The sequence below is a fragment of the Felis catus genome, assembly GCF_018350175.1.
Source record: "Felis catus isolate Fca126 chromosome A2 unlocalized genomic scaffold, F.catus_Fca126_mat1.0 chrA2_random_Un_scaffold_38, whole genome shotgun sequence".
Taxonomy (NCBI): Eukaryota; Metazoa; Chordata; class Mammalia; order Carnivora; family Felidae; genus Felis; species Felis catus.
In genome coordinates, this window is record NW_025408498.1 from 237,773 (window position 1) to 260,302 (window position 22,530).

General features: G+C 43.1%; 3 protein-coding genes across 12 annotated transcripts in view; 1 reads left to right on the top strand and 2 right to left on the bottom strand.

Moving 5' to 3' along the window:
• Positions 1 to 19,530, bottom strand: part of LOC123383559 (biliverdin reductase A-like) — a 31,278-nt gene extending 11,748 nt beyond the window's left edge. Inside the window, exon 1 of the mRNA XM_045051455.1 lies at positions 19,382 to 19,530. Coding sequence (XP_044907390.1) covers positions 19,382 to 19,487 — 106 coding nt within the window. The 5' untranslated portion in view covers positions 19,488 to 19,530. The remainder of the gene's footprint in view (positions 1 to 19,381) is intronic.
• The window catches only part of LOC111559474, a 191,803-nt gene that overhangs the window by 95,860 nt on the left and 73,413 nt on the right, over positions 1 to 22,530 (top strand). The window contains exon 2 of one of the 10 annotated variants that reach the window (XM_045051444.1): positions 12,037 to 12,230. The exons of 8 other annotated variants lie outside the window; for them this stretch is intronic. The gene's annotated coding sequence lies outside the window, so the exon portion shown is untranslated. Of the gene's footprint in view, positions 1 to 12,036; positions 12,231 to 20,461; positions 20,778 to 22,530 lie in introns of those variants that run through there. One more of the 10 variants, XM_045051446.1, reaches the window with a different exon arrangement.
• The window catches only part of LOC123383556 (ral guanine nucleotide dissociation stimulator-like), a 230,220-nt gene that overhangs the window by 38,882 nt on the left and 168,808 nt on the right, over positions 1 to 22,530 (bottom strand). The window lies entirely within an intron of this gene.

The window sequence follows — 22,530 nt, forward strand, 5'->3', positions numbered from 1 at the left end:
TGCTCAATTACAAGTATACTCCTTAATCCTCAATACCTATTTAACCCATTCCCACCCCCACCCCCCACTTCTCCTCTGGTAACCATGTGTTTGTTCTCTATAGCTAAAAGTGTGTGTTTGGTTTACCTCCCTTTCTCTTTTTTTCCCCTATGATCATTTGTTTTGTTTCTTAAATTCCACATATGAATGGAATTATATGGTATTTGTCTTTTTCTGACTGACTTACTTCACTTAGCATAAACCTCTCTAGCTCCATCCACGTCCTTTTTTGCAAGATTTCATTCTTTTTATGGCTGACTAATATTCCATTGTATATAAATATACCACATTTTCTTTATCCATTCATCAGTCAAAGAACCTTTGGGTCATTTCCATAATTTGGGTATTGTAGATGCTGCTGCTATAAACATTCGGGGTACATGTATCCCTTTGAATTCGTATTTTTGTATTCTTGGGGTAAATATCTATTAGTGCAATTGCTGGATCTTCATTAATCCCTTTCATCAATGTCTTACAGTTTTCAGTGTACATGTCTTTCACCTCCTTGGTTAAATTTATTCCTAAGTATTTTATTGTTTTTAATGGTACTACAAATGGGATTGCTTTATTTCTCTTTCAGATAATTTGTTAGTATATAGAAACACAAATGATTTCTGCACGCTAATTTTGTATCTGCAACTTTACTTGCTTATTAGTTCGAACAGTTTTTTGGTGGAGTCTTTAGGGTATTCTGCATGTAAGAGCATGTCATCTGCAGAGACAATTTTACTTTTTCTTTCTGATTTGGATGCCTTTTATTTCTCTTTCTTGCCTACTTGCTCTATGACTTCCAGTACTACATTAAACAGAACACAGTGGTAAGAGTGGGCATCCTTGTCTTGTTCCTGATCTTGGAGGAAAAGCTTTCAGTGTTTCACCACGAAGTATGAGGTTAGCTGTGGGCTTTTCAATATTTTATTATACTGAGAAACATCCCATCTAAACCTAATTTGTTCAGATTTGTTTTATCATAAAAGAATTGCCAAATACTTTTTCTGCACCTATGGAGATGATGATATATTTATCCTTCATTATGTTAATGATTTACATACCCTGAATGATGCTTGCATCCCAGGGAGGAACATCATTAAATCCTCGTGTATGATCCTGTTAATGTGTTCTAGAATTTGGCACTAGTATTTTGGTGAAGATTCTGCATCTATGTCCATTATGGATATTGACCTGTAATTTTCTTTTCTCTTAATGTTCTTGTCTTGGATCATGGTATTTTGGTAATGCTGGCCTTGTAAAATGAGTTTGAAAGTGTTCTTTCCTCTTCAATTTTCTGTAAGAGTTTGAGAAGGATTGGTAACAATTCTTTACATGTTTGGTAGAATTCACCTGTGAAGCCATCTCATCCCGGACATTTATATGTTGGGATTTATTATTATTTATTATTGTCATCATCATCATCTAATCCCTTCCTCATTGTTGGTCTGTTCCATTTTTCTATTACTTCATGATTAAATCTTGGTAAATTACATTTCTATGCATCTATCCATTTCTTCTAAGTTATCTAATTTTTTGGCATAAAATTGTTCATAGTAGTCTCTTATGATCCTTTGTATTTCTGCGGTATCAGTTATATTACTCCCTCACTTATTCCAGTCATCTTTTTTTTTTCCTGGTAAGTGCAGCTAAAGGTTTGTCAATTTTGTATTTCTATTCAAAAAACCAACTCAGTTTCATTTATCGCTTCCATCATCTTTCTAGTCTCTATTTCATTTATTTCTGCTCTAATCTTTATTATTTTCTTCTGCTTTGTTCATTTTCTACTTCCTTGAAATGTAAAATTAGGTTGTTTGAGATCTTTCTCTTTTCTTAATATAAGTATTTACCGCTATAAATCTTCCTCTTAGAAATGTTTTTGCTAGATGCAATAATTTTTGGTATGTTTGTTTCCATTTTCATTCATCTCAAGATTTTTTTTTAAATTTCCCTTTCGATTTCTTCTTTTGACCCACTGTTTTTTCAGAAGTGTGCGGTTTACATATTTATGAATTTTCCAGCTTTCCTATTATTCGCTTTTTTACCATATCATGTGCTCAAATACTTGATAAGATTTCACTCTTATTAAATTTGTTAAGAGTTGTTTGTGGCCTAACATATGATCTATCCTGAAGAATGTTCCACGTTCCATTCTTGAGAAGAATGTATATTCTGTTGTTGGTGGTTGAAATGCTCTGTATTCTGTACATGTCTATTGGGTCCATTTGGTCTAAGTGTAATTCAAATCCATTATTTCCATATTATATTTCTATGTGGATGATTTATCCATTGTTGAAAGCAGGGTATTGAAATCCTCTATTATTGCATTGCTATCTACTTTTGTCTTCAGATCTATAAACTATTTAATGTATCTAGGTGTTCCAATACTGGATGTCTATATATATATATATATATATATATATATATATATATATATATATTTCTTAATGTTTATGTTTATTTTTGAGACAGAGAAAGACACAGCATGAGCTGGGGAGGGGCAGAGAGAGAGGGAGACACAGAGTACAAAGCAGGCTCCAGGCTCTGAGCTGTGAGCACAGAGCCCGACACAGGGGTCAAACTCGTCAAGTGCAAGATCACGACCTGACCCGACGTCTGAAGCTCAACCAACTGAGCCACCCAGGTGCCCCTATTGGATGCCTAAAAATTTACTATTGTTACAACCTCTCAGTGAATTGATCCCTTTATCTTCTTTATCTCTTGCTGCAGCTTTTCACTTAAAGTCTATTTTGTCTAATATCAGTATAGCTACTCCAGCTTCTTTTGGTTTCTATTTGCATAGAATATTTTTCCATCCTTTTAGTTTTGGTCTATGAGTGTTCTTATAGGCACCATATACTTGGATTTTTTTTTTTTGTAACTCATCGAGCCACCCTATGTCTTTTAGTGGAGAATGTAAGCCATTTACATCATTGATAGGTAACACTTCTGTCTTTTAACCTATGTGCTAGAGTTCACTATTGCAATATTCAGAAAATTAACTATATACTTATATATTTACCTTTAACAGTGAATTTTATACTTCCATATATTTTCATGTTACTAATTCACATCCTTTCAGCTTGAAGAACTCCCTTTAGCATTTCTTATAAGGCAGATCTAATGATGATAAATTACCCCAGCTTTTATTTGCTTGGGAAAGACGTTATCTCTCCTTCATTTCTAAAGTTTGTGATGGATAGTTCTGAAGTATTCTTGGTTGATTGTGTTTTTCTTTGAGCACATGGAAGGCCTGTTGGGCCTTCTGCTGAGAAGTCTGCTGACAGCTGTATCAGGATTCCCTTGTATGTGGTGAGTCTTTTTTCTCTTGCTGCTTTTAGAATTCTTTGATTTTTTTGAGAGCTTGACTACAATGTGATCTCTTTGGATTAAATCATTTTGGGGACACTTGAGCTTCATGTTCCTGGATGACTGCATCTCTCCCTAGTTTTGGCAAGTTTTTAGCCATTATTTCTTCAAATAAGTTTTCCCTGTCTTTTGCTCTCCTTTCTCCTTCTGGGACTCCATAATGTGAATATTGTTTCAATTGACGTTGTCCCATAATTCACATACACTTTCTTTGCTCTTTTTCAATTTAATTTCTTTTTTCCCACTGATTGGATAATATCAAGAGACCTGTCTTCACATTCATAGATTCTTTCTTCTACCTGATTGGGCCTGTTGTTGAAGCTCTCTACTGAATTTTTCATTTCATTCACTCATATGCTTAAGCTCCAAAATGTATTCGTCTTATGATTTCTCATTTTGTTCATACATTGTTTTCCTGAGTTTGTTTATTGTTCTCTTGAATCATGCTGAGCTTCCTTCAAATAGTTTTTTAGAATTTTCAGGTAACTTGTGGATTTCCACTTCTTTTGTGTCAGTTATTAGAAAATTATTGTGTTCCTGATAATGTCATGCTTGGTTTTTTTCCTATTTCTGATGGCTTTTGCATTGATGTCTGTGTATTTGAAGCAGTCACCTCAATATCTTTCAGCAATGTTTTGCGGTTTGTCATATATAGTTTTTATTATCATGAGGTAGTTTCCTTCTATTTATTGTTAGTTTGTTGAATGCTTTTATCATTAAAGGGTGTTGAATTTGGTCAAATGCATTTTTCTGCAACAATTGAGATGATCATGTGGGTTTTGTCCTTCATTCTTTTAATGTGGTGTATCACATTCTTTGTTTTCATATGTTGACCCAATTCTTGCATCCCAGGAATAAATCCCACTTGGTCCTGCTGAATCTAGGCTGCTAACATTCTGATGAGAATTTCTGCATCTGCAGAAACCAGATATACTGGTCTTTACTTTTCTTGTAGTTAACTTTGTCTGGCTTTGGTATCAGGCAATGCTGGCCTCGTATAAGTCTGGAAGTGTTCTTTCCTCTTTAATTTTTTGGAAAGTTTTGAGTAGAATTGTTGTTACTTCTATAAATGTTTGGTAGTATTTTCCAGTGAAGCCATCTGATCCTGGGTTTTTCTAGTTAGGAAGTTACTGTTTCAGTCTTCTTACTAGTTATAGGTATGTACAGAATTTATGATTCAGTTGGTATTTTGTCTGTTTTTAGGAACTTATCCACTTACTCTATGTTATCCAGTTGTTGGAGTATACTTGTTCATAGTAGTCTCCTGTAATACATTTATTTCTGTAGCATGTCATAATGTCTCCTTTACACTTCTGAGTTTGTTTATTTGAATCTTTTTTTCCTAGTTAATCTAGCTAAGAGTTTGTCAATTTTTTAAATCTTTTCAAAAGATTTTAGTTTCTTTGAAATTTTCTATTTATTTTATTTATTTATTTATTTATTTATTTATTTATTTATTTATTTATTACTATTCTAATCTTTATTGTTTTCCTTTTTTTTCCTGCTAACTTTTGATTTAGTGCAGTCTTCTAGTTCCTTGAGGTGTAAAGTTACGTTGTTGACTTGAGATCTTCCTTCTTGTTTAATGTGTTTACCACCATAAATATCCTTCTTTGTACTGTTTTTACTATATCCCATATATTTTGGTATGCTGCATTTTCACTTTCATTTTCTCAAGATATTTCTAATCACTCTTGTGATTTTTCCCTTCACCCATTGGCTAACTAACAGTATACTGTTTAATTTTCATGTATTTGTGGATTTTCCAGTTTTTCTTCTGCTGTTGATTTCTAGTTTCATTCCATTGTGTTCTGAAAAGACACTTAGCATGATTTCAATCTTTTTAAACTTGTTAAGACTTATTGTGGCCTACATATAGTCTATCCTGGAGAACAATCTATGTGTGCTTGAGAAGAATGTGTATTCTGCTATTATTGGATGAAGTATTCTCTATACGTCTGTTCAATTGGTGTTGTCCAAGTCCTCTGTTTCATATATTGACCTTCTGGCTGGTTTTCCTATCCATTACTCAAAGTGGAGTACTGAAGTCTCCTACTATTATTGTGTCCCTTCAACAATGTTTGCTTCATACATTTGGGAGCTCTAATGTTAGGTGAACTGACCCTTTTATCATTATATAATGTCCTTCTTCATCTCTTATGACACTTTTTGATTTAAAGCCTATTTTGTTTGATAAATTTATGTCTTCTTGCTCTTTTGGTTACTATTTACATGGAATATCTTTTTCCATCCTTTTAGTGCATATGTGTCTTTAGATCTGAAGTCTCTTGTAGACAGTATACAGTTGGACGTTGTTTTTGTTTTGTTTTAATCCACTGAGCCAATCTAAGTCTTTTGATTAAGGAGTTTCACCATTTACATTTGAAGTAATCACTGACAGAAAAAAAAACTTCTGCTGCCATTTTGTTAACTGTTGTCTATAAATTCTTGCAGTATTTTGTCCTTCTTTCCCTCTCTTACTGCCTTCTTTTGTGTTTTGTTGATTTTTTTTTTTTTTTGGTGACATGTTTTGATTCCTTTCTCATTTCCTTTTGCACATCTCATGTGGTTACTGTGGGAATTAAATAAAGCTTCTAATTATAGTAATCTAACTTAAACTAATAAAAACTTCAACTGCATACAAAAACTTTATTCCTTTACATTTCCAACCTCCCACTTTATTTTACTCATATCACAAATTATATTTATATTGTATATCCATTAACATATATTTATAGTTATTTCTTATGCTCTGTCTTTCCAATTTCACACTAGAATTAAAAATGATTGGGGTGCCTGGGTAGCTGAGTCAGTTAAATGTCCAACTTCGGCCCAGGTCATAATCTCATGGTCCATGAGTTTGAGCCGCACACAGGCTCTGTGCTGACTGCTCACAGTCTGGAACCTGCTTCGGATTCTGTGTCTCCCTCTCTCTCTGCCCCTCCCCTGCTCATGCTCTTGCTCTCTCTCTCAAAAATAAACATTAAAAAAATTGTTTGATGATTTATGAACCCACAAAATACTACAGGATTCTATATTTCTTTTTATGTTTCCCTTTAGAGTACTTTTTATTTTCATATGATTAATTGCTGTTTAAAATCCTTTTGCTTCAGTTTAAATGACTCCCTTTAGCATTGTTTGTAGAATAAGTCTAGTAGTGATTAATTCCCTCAGTTGCTGTTTTTCCAGGAAAGTCTTAATTTCACCTTCATTTCTGAAGAACAGTCTTGATGAATATAGTATTCTTGATTGGCAGTTGTATTTCTTTCAACAAATTGAATATATCATCCAACTCCCTCTGGCCTACAAGGTTGCTGAGCATTCTGCTGATAAGCTTATTAAGAGCTCCTTGAGAAGTCACTTTTCTCTTGCCTTTTTCAAGATTCTGCCTTTATGGTCTTTACAGTGTGATTATGTGTCTTGGTGTGGATCTCTGGAATTACTCTAGTTGGAGTTCATTAAGTGTCTTCAATTTGTATTCCATTTCCTTCCTCAAATTTGGGAAGTGTTCAGCCATGATTATTCCAAATAAGCTCACTGCTCCCTTCTGGGACTTGTATAATACATATATTGATCTGTTTGATGGTGTACCATAAATCCCTTAAGCTTTCTTCACTTTTCTTCATTCTTTTTCTTTTTGCCCCTTTGACTCAAATTTCAAATGACCCATCTTCAAATGTACCAATTCTTTCACTTGATCAAGTTTGCTGTTGAACCCTTGCACATTTTTCAATTCAGTCATTTTATTCTTCATCTCTAGAATTTTTTTGTTTTTTATAGTTTACAGCTCTTTGTTGATATATTCATTTTGTTCATGCACTGTTTTCCTGATTTTATTCACTTGTCTGTGTCCTCTTTTAGCTATCTTTTAGAGTTACTTTGAATTCTTTATCAGATAATTCATAGGTCTCTATTTCTTTAGGATTAGTTTTTGGAGATTAATTTTGTTCCTTTAAGAGGCCAATTTTTCCTTGTTGTTTTTTTTTTAATTTTTTTTCAACGTTTATTTATTTTTTGGGACAGAGAGAGACAGAGCATGAACGGGGGAGGGGCAGAGAGAGAGGGAGTCACAGAATCGGAAACAGGCTCCAGGCTCTGAGCCATCAGCCCAGAGCCTGACGCGGGACTCGAACTCACGGGCCGCGAGATCGTGACCTGGCTGAAGTCGGACGCTTAACCGACTGCGCCACCCAGGCGCCCTCCTTGTTTCTTTTTATGCCTTGTGATCGTTTGTTGAGATCTGAATATTTGGGAAAACAGCCACTTCTCCCAGTCTTTACAGACTGACTTTTTATAAGGAAAGACCTTCTCCAGACAGGCTAGCAATTCTCAAATCTTTCCTGGGGATGTATCTTCTCTGGGATTATGTGTATAATTTCCAAGTGAAAGAGGTTTGCCCCTGTTCTCAAAAACTTAATATCTTGTTCACCCTGGTTTCTTTATGCAGTACTGCAGTCTCTCTGTTGCTATAACAAATCATAGAGTTTGCCTTGTTCTTGGCAGCCTCTAATCTCGCATCTAAAGTACGCTACTGCTTCCTTCAGCACCCCAAGTCAAGAGAGATAGAAACCAGTCTCTCAAGCAGCCCTTGCAAAACCAGAACACTAGATGCAGGTTCCACTCTTCTTTTTTCCCCCAAGGGAGAAGCTAAGACTTGGGAGTTTTGTCCTGATCACACCCTGTTGTGCCAGGGTGAAGCCGAGCAAATGCAATGAACCTTCTTACCGGCTTCAACGCAGCTCTTCTTGGCTTTGTGTATGCCTGGGTGACTACAACCACTTAAAATTGTTTCTGGAATTCTCACAAAGGCAATATGGTCTATATATTGCTCTTAAGTCAGTGTCTCCACGGCAGAATGAGGTCCTAGTGCTTCCTATTCCACCGTCTTGCTGACATTACTCCCAAATTATCCTTAACTTTTACCATACAAAATGATATTGCATTTAGGTATTCCAAGTTGAATAAAATTATTACTTCCCTGGGCTACAATGTAAATGTTATAGTTACATTTTCAACTCATTTTCAGCAGATTAATGTTACCTAGTTGTGAACATATGGCAATGTGGGCTCCTCAAAAGCAAGGGTCATCTTTTTATTATCTCTACTGTTAATAAGTACGGTATCTCATACATAATAACTATTGTGTAAAAACTGCTTAATGAACGCTCTGAGTTATAAATACTTGCCTAGAGAAAAAAATGTCAGTTTCATTGCTAAGAACGTTTTTCTTTTTAAAAGCCATTAATGATCTAAACATATCCACCCAGATTGTGCTTGCTAATGGAGATAATACCAAGGCTCTAATATAACACTTATCCTTAGTTTTTAAAAAACTAAGCTTATTATTTTTAATTAAGTAAAGTCCATACTTTGTTCAGATTTCCTTAGTTTACACCTGATGTGCTTTTTCTGTTTCCAGATACCACATCACATTTAGTTATCATATCTCCTTAGGCTCCTCTTGGGTTAGAAAGTTTCTTAAACTTCCTTTGTTTTTTAATGACTTTGACAGTTCTGAAGAGTATTGGCCAGGAATTTTGTAGAATGCCCCTCAACTGGGATTTTTCTGATGTTATTCTCATGATCACACTGGGGTTATGGTTAGGGGAGGAAAACTACAGAGGTAATGAACCATTCTCATCATATCATATCAAGAATACGTCCTATTATCATAACTTACCACTGTTGATGTTACTTTTGATCAACTAGCTAAGGTAGTGTTTGGTTTCTCTAGTGTAAAGTGTACTCTTTTCCCCTCCTTTCTATATTTACACTTTGGAAGGAAGTCACTATGTGCAGGATATTACCTTTCTGAGAAAATTTAGCCTGTTATTTTGTAGCATGTTCCACATTCTAGTTCGCTTGATTTTTTACAGTGTCATTTAATTTGCTCCTTTATCCTTGCATGTCCTGTAAGTCTCAATTATATGATTGACACTGTGTACATCACATCAGATGATATGTATCATCAGACTGACCCATATCAGCAATCATTCGGTTAGGATGAAAACACCAGAGCTCTTCATTGTAAAGGCACATTTTTTTTTTCTTTCCTTTGCAGTTAGCAAGAAATCTATGGTGTATGCTTTGGTGTCTTGTTCTTTGTCCATGGATATCTGTGCTATAAGAAAATAATATACAAAGGTGATGGCCTCAAAGCTCCTCTTACTCACAGCAGTAATTCTCTATCTCCTCATTCAAACACCTCCTGAAGGTCTACTCAGTTCTAGGCACTGCTTAGCTTCTGTGGCGATGGGCTCTGTCCTTCAGCAGCACATCCCAGTGCTACAGAGTGCTACAAGAGTTTCAATAAAGTCTGACCAGTCTACACTGGTGATAAGCACAAGGTGCTTTCTTTGGTGATTTTCATGCAAATCACCTGCACCTGGCGCAAATCAGCTGCAGCCTCACAAGGCTCCACCTTGAGATTGTCTTTCACACAGGCCAACACAGGAAAGGCTGTGTCAGCGTGAGGGGAAGATGAGGGAAAACTTTGCACCAGCAAGAGAAGCACTCATTTTTCTCCCTGTTTGATCAGATCCTGGGGAGCTCAGCATTCATGACCACCTGCCCCCCGACCCTTCCCCCACAGGCCTGGGCACGACAGGCTTTAGGCCACTGTTGGGGGAAGGGTGACCAAAAGTCAGGAAGCCCTGGGCATTCAGGATGACACCTGCCTGCAAAATCTCCACGCACTGAACATCTGGGTTCCTGCTTCTACCCTGTGGGTTCCGAGAGCAGGACCACGGTGCCCCTCGTAGCCTCTTGGGGGAGGTGCACAAGGATCCCAGGATTGAGGCAAGGGCAGGTCCAAAGGATACCATCCCACCTTCCCCTTTAGGCCCAGCTGAGAGTTGACAGCAGGAGGTGAACAGGGTTCCAGGCACACCTCATTCTTCCCTTGAGTTCCTCCACGACTGCACCTTGGATGAGATTTGTGCAATCCAAATCAGCCTTTGGAGGGAACAAAGCCATGTCTTGAAAACAAAGCCAAACAACTATTCTGAAGACACTAGAAGCATCTGGGCAATTTTATGGTCATCAGCAGAGCACTTCTGGGGTCTGATTTGCCTATGTCTTGATTGCGCCTCTAGGTACTGTCTTACTTTTCCATATATATACATATACATATACGTATGTATATGTATATATATTTACATAATTAATGGCTCTAGTAACGAACCCTCTAGCTTCATTGCCCTCTTTTAGCTTCTCTCGGTCTTTTTTCTTGCTACCATTCTCCTTTCAGCATGGATTGGGTCATTATTATGGCTGAACTGCCAGAATCTTTGTCCCTTTCATAGGCTTCATGGGGTAGTGCATCTTCGTGAGATCTGCGAGATCATTTTGCTGTCCATTTGTGTGGTATTTGTGGTGTACTCTCCTATGATCCTGTTGCCAAAGATTGATTCTAGAGCTGCTTTCCGTTAAGTGGGCTGGGTTGTTGGTACACTACTAAGAAAGAATGAGTTCAGCGGTAAGTATATTTTGCCATGAAGCCTTTGGCTTGCCTCCTATGTCTTCCCATTATGTCTTACTTGAACATTCAGGACACTCTGTTCTATAGGCGTGATCTGACTGGCTCTATCAGAACCCTCCTGTGGACCTTGTCATATGCAGATAAGATAAGCCAAGAGAGTCACATTGAGTTTTCAGTGGCATTAAAATCTTTTGACAAGGGCTCCTGGTAACCCACAAATCCTCACAACAGTTGTGGAGATGTGTAATGTAATGTATATATTTTTCAAACTGTAAATGGGGTACCTAGGTGGTTCAGTCCGTTGAGTGTTTGACCTTGGCTCAGGTGGTGATCTTGCGGTTTGTGTGTTGGAGCAACCGAGTTGGGTACTGTGCTGGGCCTGGAGCATGCTTCAGATTCTGTGTCTCCCTCTCTCTCTGCCCCTCCCCTGTTCGTGCTCTGTCCATCTGTCTGTCTCTCTCAAAAATAAAACGTTAAAAAAAAAACCCTGAAATTGAGGTCAATGTATTTATTGTAATTCTATTTCACATTAGCATTCTTTATCTCATCTAGTTAAACTTGTCAACATCTGTTTGGGTGGTGTCTCAGTCCGCTCAGCCTGCTCTAACAAAATCGAACACAGAAATTTCTTTCTTATGGCTCTGAGGGCCAGGAAGTCTAAGATCAAGGCCCCAGCATGGTTGAGTCCTATGAGGGCCATCTTCTTGATTCATAGCCAAACACCTTAGGGCTGTGTCCTCACTTGGTAGAAGGAGCAAGGGGTCTCTGTGGCGTCTCTTTTACAAGAGCACTAATCCCATTCATGAGGACCTTATGGTCTAATCAACTTCCAGAGGCCCACCCGCTAATACCATCACATCAGGCATCAGGATTCCAACATATGGATTTTGAGGGGAAATGAACATATGGATGTTAGCAGATGATGACATGACCATGTGTTGTAGAATCTCCACTTTGTGTGCCTTGGCTGGGAGTCTTTGAGGAAATTACTGAAGCTCTCATTGACTCAGTTGATTCACTTGTAAAAGGAGAAGTGCCTTAGTGTTGTGGGAGGCCATGGGAAAGTCCCCCACTTGAACCTTAACTCTTTGTGTTGGCTGGATCAACAGATTGTGAGCTTGGCTCTAAGCAGGCCCTCTGGCGTGTTGATTTCTTAACAGATGCACAGTGGCTCTGAGGGGATGAAGACTTGGCAGTCTAGTCAGCGACTAACCTGGATGCGGCAGGTTCCTGAAAGTACCACATGATCTCTGCTTGTTTCCCTCCTCTCTTCCTTTGCCATTTGAACACCCACCATACATGAAGAGGCTCGGGTGATTGATGTCTGAGAACAGGATGCTGACTGTTCCCTCAGGTAAGAGTTAAGTGCCAGACCTGGGCAAACCATTTTGAGTACTTCCTAGCTCATGTATTTTAATTGCCTCTTTGTGGAGTGTAAACCTCTTAGACCTTAACCTAGAGGACCTTGGTGCAGAAAAGCTTAGCAGATGGAGGGGAAAATGGAAACAGAGTTGGATATAGATGTTAGCCTCAGGGGAAAGAATGTGGTTTGAGTTGGGAAATGAGGAGGTGGGTAAAGGGAAGGTGCAGATATGTATCGGGTGGCCCTCCTGCCATCTCACTCCCTCTCTCTCCATAGTAAAGAAACATGAACAAATATTAACAGAAAGTTCCCCAGGGCAGGTGCTGGCCCCGGTCACAGCCATTCATTCGCTTTGTAATTAACTCGACGGTGTTACTTTAGCATTATTGAGTATTTGAGTATTATTATTTGAGGAGCACTGGGTTCATGTACAGCCACCTCCCTGGGAAACCAGCTTTGCAAAAGCTTCCTGGGTCTCTTGAGGGGTGACAGGGAGGTGATCACCTTGGGAGGAGACACCTGCCAGTCCCTGTCCCACTGGCCTGGTCTCTGGAGACCTCTGCCTGACTCCCGGCTGTCAGGCTGGCGGGCAGTGGGTCAGAGCATCTGGTGGGCACAGGGAGGTGCGGTGGTGCAGACCGTGGCGCCCAGGAGCTGTGCCCCCTGCGGGGGGGTGGGGGTGGGGGTGGGGGGATGGGGCGGCCTGGATCCTGGGCCCAAGCAGATGTGCGGGAGCGTGCGCACGAGTGCGCGCATGCGCGTGGGCCAGGGCCAGAGCCCGGTGAGGGACACAGCTGAGGCTGCGGCGGTGCTGTGAGTTGGCTCCCAGCCCGCCTGCCGCCCCAAGCCCCCAAGTGTCTGGGCCAGCCAGGGACTGACGCCCACCTCAGCCCCCGACCGGGGACATTCTTTACTCTGTTGCGTTCATATGTGAAAATCAGGGATCCCCGGGACTGAGTGGATACCTGAAGAATAGGAGGACAAGCCAGCACTGAGGCCATCAGGGTACCTAGGAGTGACCCATGGGCCCGGGAAGAAACCACACCCCCTCGTTCTGACCTCCTGCACAGCATCCCTCCCCATGTCCTAGAACACACTCATCCAGGCCCCATCCCATGACAAACCCCAGTGGCCTGTGTGCCTCCTGGTCCATAGCTCTGCTTCTCAGTAGAGCAGGCAGTCCCTGCTTTCAGGTCAGTGGAGGATGCAGGCTGGGCCACTGCTGTCTGCCTCCTGGCCCTCCACCCAGGCTGGGTCGCTTACACTCAGGAAAGTACCTTAAGTGCAGGTCAGGTCAATGAGTTAAAGACCATGACCTGAATGGGTTCATCCTGAGGATTCAGTGGCAAAAGCAAGAACCACTTGCACCTCGGCAAGCAAGAGAGTCCTTTACAAAGCACATCAGGAGCTCAGGGAGACTGTAGGATGGAGACTCAGTCAGGCTTTGATACCGAGTCAAGCCCCTCCACCCTTCAGGCTCCTCCAGCAGTGGTGCCCGGCACCTGCCAGCCTCATCTCTGGGGAGCAGTGTCCCTGTCATGAGCAGCCACACAGCACCCTCTGCTGACCGATCACAAGGCACACAGGAATACTGCAGGGCTCCCTGATCTCCCAGCAAAGAAAGTGCCATTCCAACCGACACATCCTCAGACGATTCCAGGCAGATCAGACACAACTCTGTAAAATCCAATGCTTTTGAGGTGCCTCTCAGGAAGTCTATGAAAAATGTAGGTCTCTTCCCAACTGCAGTATTCTGAGATGAATTCACTGAGCGGTAGAGTCAGGCACTGGGTTCCAAGACAGAAAAGAGAGACAAGGTGGCCAGCTCCCAAGATGCACAGGGCGTGTTGTGGCAATGTGTTGGGAACCATATATTTATGTTACAGCTCTCTGGGTCTGGTTGAAAGAAAACATATATCCAAACAAACCTTCTTTATGGACTTGTTGGATTATATCAACCACAAAACATTTCAGAAAATTTGCATACTCTCACTCCATATACCTGCTTACTCTCATCTACTTTCGATCACATCATCCTATAGTCCCAGATACTTTTTCACTTACTGGGAGTGCATGATATGCTCTAGAGAGACCGCAGTGACTCTACAACATTACCAGTAGACCTAATAAATGATTTCAGTCATGTTAAGATATGTATGTCGTTTTCCATAATGTGCTTCATTTCTGTACATGAATCACAAACTATCAGAGCGAGAAATTAAGAAAATAATTTAAAATAACTCCAAAAGAAGAAAATACTTGACAATAAATCACTCTACAGGCACCTGGGTGTCACAGTCAGTGAAGCATCTGACTTTGGCTCAGGTCGTGACCTCATGATTTGTGTTCTGAGACTTCTGATGGGCTCTGTGCTGACAGCTCAGAGTCTGGAGCCTGCTTCAGATTCTGTGTCTCCCTTTCTCTCAGCTCTTCCTCACTCCTACACGTGCTCTCTCTCTCTCTTTCTGTGTGTGTATGTGTGTGTGTTTCCAAGTATCTCTCTGTGTCAAGAATAAATAAACATAAAAATATTAAAAAAGAAAAGAATGAATTTAACCAAGAAGATGAAAGACCTCTTTACTGAAAACCAGAAATCAGTGGAGAAAGAATTTGAACAGACAGAAATAAGCAGAAAGACATTCTATGCTAGTGGATCCTAAGAATTAAGATTCTCAAAATGTCCACACTACTTAGAGCCATCTACACATTCCCTAGGTGCAATCCTTTCAAACTTGAAGCACGTTCCCAAAAATAGAATAATCCTTCAAGGTGGACAGAACCACAAAAGGCTCTGAATACCAAAGTCATTGTGAGAAGGAAGAAAACAGCTGGAAGCACCATGCTTTCTGATTTGAAACTAGATATCAAAGCTACAATAACCCAAGCAGTACAGTATTGGGGTAAAAGCAGAGACAGAGGTCACTGGACCAGAACTGAAGGCCAGGGAGAAACCCACACATATGTAACCAATTAATTCACAACAAAAGAACCAAGAATATAACCTGAGGCAAAGGCACTCTCCTCAATAGGTGGTGCCCAGAAACACCAGGCACAGAAAAACAACAGGCGCAGAAAAACAACGTGACACCTATTTAGCATCACACACAGAAACGAAGTTAAAATGTATTACAGACTTGAGATCTGAAACCAGAAAGTCCTGGATAAGACCTTGGGCAGGAGGTGTGGGAAACCGCACAATGATGTCCTGAGTTGGGAGATTATAGGGAATGCTTTGCAGAGCAGATCACTGGTCTCTGGCCTTCCTGCAAACAGTTGCAGCAGCTCACTTACCTAGTTGGTGTGTATCTGGGGGGCAGGCGAGACTTGGCCGATCTAGGGCCATGTGTGTCTAGGGGTTGGGTTCTGCATGGTCTCACCAAGTCCATGGACCGTGTTGTCGCGTGGAATATTTTATCCTGTCTCGATGTGGTTCGCCCCATGTCTTCAATACGTTCTTTCCAGCATGTGGCCCGCTGACGTGTTGCACATCGTTTGTAGGCTTAATGACTACGGGAGCCTGAGTGCAGCTCGCGGAGACATCCCTTAAACTCCCTCACCTCTTGACTTGCGTGGAGTCTGAAGCAATCATTTCTGCTGTCCTTGGCTTTGCTGGACAAAGCCAAATGCCAAACCCACGAGAATGTTTGGATCTCAGTCTGACTTGAGTTTTGGGATTTGACACCAGAAGCCAAAGCTACAAAGGAAGACTAAACAAGTGGGACTACATGAAACTAAAAAAAAAGTTCTGCACAGCAACAGTATCTTTCACAGAATGGGAAGGCAACATAGTGAATGGGAGAAAATACTTGCAAACTACATATATGGTCAAGGGGTAAAACACAAAAGATATCAAGATCTACTACAGCGCAACAATGCAAAAGCAAAGAGCAATGATGGAACTGGCAGAGTCCTGAAGAGGCATTCTTCCAATGAAGACATACAGATGGCCACCACATACATGAAGAGAAGTTCCATGTCACTCCACATTAGGAAAATGAAAGTCCAAAGCCAAAGAGATATCACCTGAAACCTGTCTGAACGGTCTTATCAAAAAGACAAGAAAACACAAGCGTCGGGTACAATATGGAAGAAAGCGAATCATTGCGCCCTGTTGGTGGCATTGGAACTTGGTGCAGAGGCAGTTGCAAACAATATAAAGTTTCCTCACACAATTCAGAAGAGAACATCCATATCATCCAGCAACGTCCCTCAATTACCCCCTAGGTACTACTCGGAACACATGAAATCACTAACTCCTAAAAATACCTTCACACCTGTTATTATGCCACAGTGTTTTATAATAGCCTGGAGGGCATTATGCCAAGTGAAAGAACTCACACAGAGAAAAACACATAGAGAATGCTCGCACGTATATGGGGAATCTGAAACAAAAACTAAGAAAACAAAAAACAAAAATCCTCAAAACAGAATGAAACAAGCCCATCAATAAATACATAATGATGATTGCAAAGGTGGGGGGGGGGGAGCAGGAAGGAGGGAAATAGGTTAATGGTCAAGAGACATCACTGAATAAAAAAAGACCTTGTCAACAGGGAAAGACAGAGTAAAGGTGACTCAATATCTCAAATTCTAGCTTCCTGTATTTCAGAGACCTTAGTTCAGTCCATTCCATTCACTAGACCTACGTGAATAGTAACGAATTATCAGGACTTAGCAGTTTTTGCAAGATGAGTTCTTTACTTAGGATTTCGTATCAAAAAGACACAGTGCGTAGATTATAAAAAAGACTTAGAGGGGCGCCTGGGTGGCGCAGTCGGTTGAGCATCCGACTTCAGCCAGGTCACGATCTCGCGGTCCGTGAGTTCGAGCCCCGCGTCAGGCTCTGGGCTGATGGCTCGGAGCCTGAAGCCTGTTTCCGATTCTGTGACTCCCTCTCTCTCTGCTCCTCCCCCGTTCATGCTCTGTCTCTCTCTGTCCCAAAAATAAATAAAAACGTTGAAAAAAAAATTTTAAAAAATGACTTAGATTATAAAAAAAGACCATGTTAACAGGGAAAGAGAGAGTAAAGGTGACTCAATATCTCAAATTCTAGCTTCCTGTATGTCACAGACCTTAGTTAAGTCCATTCCATTCACTAGACCTACGTGCATAATAACGAATTATCAGGACTTGGCAATTTTTGCAACATGAGTACTTTACTTAAGATTTCGTATCCAAAAGGACAGAGTGCTTACATTACTACGTAACTTAGATTTTGCATTATTTTTATGGTTTATGATGTCACAAAAAACTCCTTAGATCTAAGTGGACACTTTCATTACTCTAAACATATGTACATAGCACTAAAACAGTACAATAAAGGTAAGGTGCATTGTCCATCGCACAAAGTGATTGTTTTTCTCCTTGTTGTAGGGAGCGTTTGGTGACGAAAAGGTTTCAGGTATCGAGTTCCTTATCAAATTCCATGCGATGGGTTATGCAGAATATAGTAATCATGGTAATCAAGAAAATAATGATATTCAAGAGAATCATAATCTCCTGAAATGCTGACAGAGACAACTCACCTCCCGAGGACAAAACCGATGCCTAGGAGCCTCATCAGCTGCTCAAAGTGGCCTACACCACACCATCTTACTGAAAACATAAAGTACCAGTCAGCTTGATATGTAAGTTTGGGAAAGCCTCAGTTCTTAGACTTTTGCTTTCGGTGAGGTCACGGTGCTGCCTGCAGGAAGTTTTCATCTGTTGTAAGAGCATTGGGACACACTATTGAAATGAGAATTTCCTATGCAACAAAACTGTGTCTCTGGAAAGGACTGGGACACTGTCGCGGTCCGGACTAAATACAGGACATGGCATCGCAGACACTTACACAGATGCACAAACACAAACGCCAACAACCTGACAGAGGTGGAACCCATGCAATGAAAGAGCGTTTGCTCAAGACCTCATTTCCAAAGGAGGCTGAGAGACCAGCACCGTCTGCTCAGGTACAAATGCACTGGTTTCTAGAGACCCGGTCGGCTCAGAGTCACTTCTCCCTCATGCTGCCTGGTGAATCCTGGAGGAGATGTGATTCCTAAGGTCTGAAACTCTTGAAACACAGAACGAATGCAACACAGGAGGCGCTGCACGGAACATGGGAAGCACCACGCCCCACGGATAGGAACAACAAAACCCACAAGTCTGCCTTTGACAGGAAGCTTTTCCATCCACCTTCCTCGCCAGAGTGCGAAGAAGACGTTCCCACCCAACATGTCCCAAAAATATGACGTTGGACTCCATCCACAACACCCAGTTCTCTTCAGCACACACTTCCATGTAGGAAAGAGTCTGCACCACCCTCTAAACACAGAAGCGCCACTTATTCCTGCCTCCCTGGCTCCGAGTTCATTGATGGAATGCACATTGCCTTCAGAAATGAAGAGCTCAACAGGGAGTTGCACTTGCCCTAATCCAGACCCCTATCCTGTAGTCCCATTGATTCCCATGATAGAGGATCCCCTTTAGCCACAAGTGGGGTGAGATCTCCCCCTCCCCATCAGAGGGTGCAACTCTGCCACCAGGGGCGGGGCGGGGCTGGGCGGGGCAGGGCAGCAGGTGTGGAGGGGGGAGGCAGGAGGCCTGTGTTCACCTGCTGCTTCCACTCTCAATCCCTTCAACACCGTCCCCTGCTGGCCTCCAGCGACTCAGGCCCACCACCCCGACTCTCCCTGGAATGTTTCTCTGGAATCTCAGGTCCCTTGTGCTTCATTTTCACAGGCAGGAATGTTTCCTCCTGCTCATGGATGCGACTTCCCTGGCCCTGCCTTGATATTTTCCCACAACCGCAGGTCCACGCTTTCCTTCCTTCGTTTGTTCGTTCTTTCGTTCGTTTCTTCCCACCTCCACCCTCCAACCACCAAGCCAGTCAGACCTCCATGGGCACTCAGGTCGCCCCCCCCCGCCCGACCTGAGCCACGCCCCACCGCCGGAGCCTAACCCCCTAATGGATCTGGGCCCTCCTCCTCCAGGGAACCCGGGTCCAACCCAGAAAGCTCACTCCTGAGTCCTCCAGACCGCAGCCGCAAAGGAGCCCAAGAAGAACCCGGAGCACGAGTGAGGGGGAGTGGTCATGGAAGGGGAAGACAGAGAGGGGCAGGGTGGAAGGCCACATGGGACCTTGTCACTAGGATCCCTACCTTGGCAGCACCGCGACCGAGGCAGGTCCTGGAGGGAGGCTGTGGGTCTCAGCTGCTCCACCTTTAGGCTTCTCCCAGATGGTCTTTCGGGGGCGCCGGGGGGCATCGCGTCGCGCTCTGCCCCTGCAAGGGCTGGCACTCCAGCAGAGCAACCAAAACCAAGGCGACCTGGGAGCGTGTCGCGCGCCCTGGCCTCTGGTCCAGGAGCAGCAGGAGCAGCAGGGCCACCACCCTCCTAGGCTGGAGGCTCATGGCTCCCAGTCTTAATCGCATGGGGGGCGCGAGCACTACCGTTAGCGCTAGGGCTCCCCTAGGGCAACCGCCAAGGTTACCGGGTCACAGGCGACAGGCAGCAGCATGTCCCCGGTCGGGGGAGGGGGGGTGCGGGGCGTCAGCCCCTGACTGGCCCAGACACTTGGGGGCCCGGGTCGCAGACAGGCTGGGAGCCAGGACACAGAACACCACTACAGCCTCACCTGTGCCCCTCAACGGGCTCCGCCCCTGGCCCAAGCGCATGCGCACACTTGTGCGCGCCCTCCCGCACACCTGCTTGGTCCCGCGACCAGGCCGCCCCATCCCCCCACCGCCGCCCCCCTCAGGGGGCACAGCTCCTGGGTGAAAGGGTCTGCACCACTGCACCTCGCTTCGCCCACCAGATGCTCTGACTGCCTACCCGCCAGCCTGACACCCAGGAGCCAGGCAGAGGGCTCCAGAGACCAGGTCAGTGGGACAGGGACTGGCAGGTGTCTCCTCCAAAGGTGGACTACTCCCTTTCTCCCCTCAAGAAACCCAGGAGGCTTCTGCAAAGCTGGTTTCCCAGGGAGGTGGCTCAACGTGAACCCAGTGCTCCCTCTTTCATCCTAGGCCTCTGTGTTTGTTCTTCACTCTGCCTCACGTTGCCGCCAACCGTGGACATCTATCTGCAGCTGTGCACCCTCCTCGCTCGTAACCCGTGACCGCAAGGGCAGCCCTAAGGGACAGGGAGACACACTGGGCACACGAGACTCCTTCCACCTCCCTTCTCCTTGAAAGGCCGGTGCTTTTCAGCTCTGCATGCCCTTCCCATGGCCCTACCTGGACTGCACCACCAGCGGCCCACCCTCAAGTCCACCCTGCCACCGCTGACTGTGGCACGTCCTTCAACTCTGTGGAACCGCCTGTCCACCTCCACTACCTCCCAACCCCCATGTTTTCTTCACAGTGTGCCTCAGATCCCAACTCCTCCGTGCCATTTTTCTTTTCTTGGGTTTCAATTGCTTTTCAAAGTTTCTTTCTTTTGGTGAGTGAGTGAGAGAGAGAGAGAGAGAGAGAGAGAGAGGCCATCACCCATGCGATTGTGCAACAAGCATCGACTGAACGTGCAAGGTGTACCAGACCCTGCTCTGGACGGCGAAGTGTAAGTGAACACAGATATATGGAATTCTTTCCATTTAACTGGCTAACTGGGCTGCAGTTTCAATATTCACATTATACTTGCAGTCATGTGGTCATATTATGAGCGTTTTCGTACTTGAAAACAATCCATCGTAGGAGGCACTTCATTGACTTCTCAACCTCCAGTCGTTTACTTCCTATTGGCCTAGATCTTAATGGAATTTGTTTAAATGTTTTTGAATGGTTATTTATTTTTGAGACAGAGGGAGACAAAGCGTGAGTGGGGGAGGGGCAGAGAGTGAGGGACACACAGTATCGGAAACAGCCTGTCAGCACAGAGCCTGATGCGGGGCTCGAACCCACGAACCGTGAGATCATGTTCTGAGACGAAGGCGGACGCTCAACCCACGGAGCCACCCTGGCGCCCCGATACTCTCATACATCTTAATAGTATATGTCTGTAAGCTCACTAATTGCAATTTTTTACTTGTTGTTTTCCTAATTCTTCTATTTAAAAGTCAATGATCCTTCACTTCTTAAAGATATTCAGGGATAGCGATACAACGTCATATTAATACGTAGAGATCGCACACAAACACACACATAGATGTGTACTCTTCTTATTTCCTTCATACAATGTGTCCCGGAGGAAGAATATTTTCCTTCAGCTCAGGAATTACCTTCGTATGTTTTCTGGTGCATATCTAGGGATGCATTTTGTATGGTTTGTGGGACATAGGTTCTCACAGACCACTACTTAAAAATCCTTGCCTTTAAAGCAAGGAATGAGTGAAAAGGTGGATATTTTAGGCACTCTAGACCAGGCTGATAACATGCTCCCAGGTGCATTTCCTTGTTCTCTTTCCCCTTTATCGCCCCTTGTGCTGCTGGTTGTGCAAGTACCTGATATCCTCGGGAGGGAGAAGGGACAAAATGGAGGAACTCTGGGGTCCTCAATGACCACATGAAGGACTTTAGTCTCCAATCTAAACACACACCCAGCTCTGTCATGTGAGGAAATCTATGGGGACATGCTTTTTGAAATGTGGCGCGTTCTCGGGTAATTCAGCATAACCTAATACACGTACGAAATGTTAGCCCGCAAGATCACTTAGAGATCAGTCTAGTTCCATGAAAATTGCCTGTTTCAGCCAGTAGGGCATGAGACTCTTGATCTTGGAGTGTGATTTCACACCCCAAATTACGACTAGAGTGGACTGAACAGATATACGAGAAAATAAGTATTGGAAAATGACCCAGGTAAATTAGGCTACAATGACTGAGCTGCTAATTGGTGGGTGGGATCCCTTTACCTCCTCAGTCAGCCCCCGGGAATGAGCATCTGAGCATTCACATAGTGCCAGTGCTGGTAAGGCAGCCACATCTTCCCTCTAGGAGTTCAAGGACTAGCCAGGAAGATGGAAAGAACATGAAACAAAAATGGGAATGACATGAGCAAGGACTCCATAGAAAAATTCAAGGTGTGACAACTGGGTCCTGAGCTCCACCAGGGAAGGGTCTGACAAGGCTATGCTGAGGAACCGTTACTATTTCCTGCCGCAGTGCAAGAACGAGTCAGCCCTGCACTAGTCCGAGGGTATGTAGCCTGGCAGAAGGCACAGTGCGGCGGACACTCGGAGGCAGGGGTCGTTGTTTCACAGGGGACGTGTGAAAGGACACCAGGGAGACCGGAAAGAGCTAGGGAGGATAGCAGAGAGGGAGGGTGAGGAGGGCCAGGGCCTGGGGCAGGAGGACGTTGTCACTACTCTGCTCTA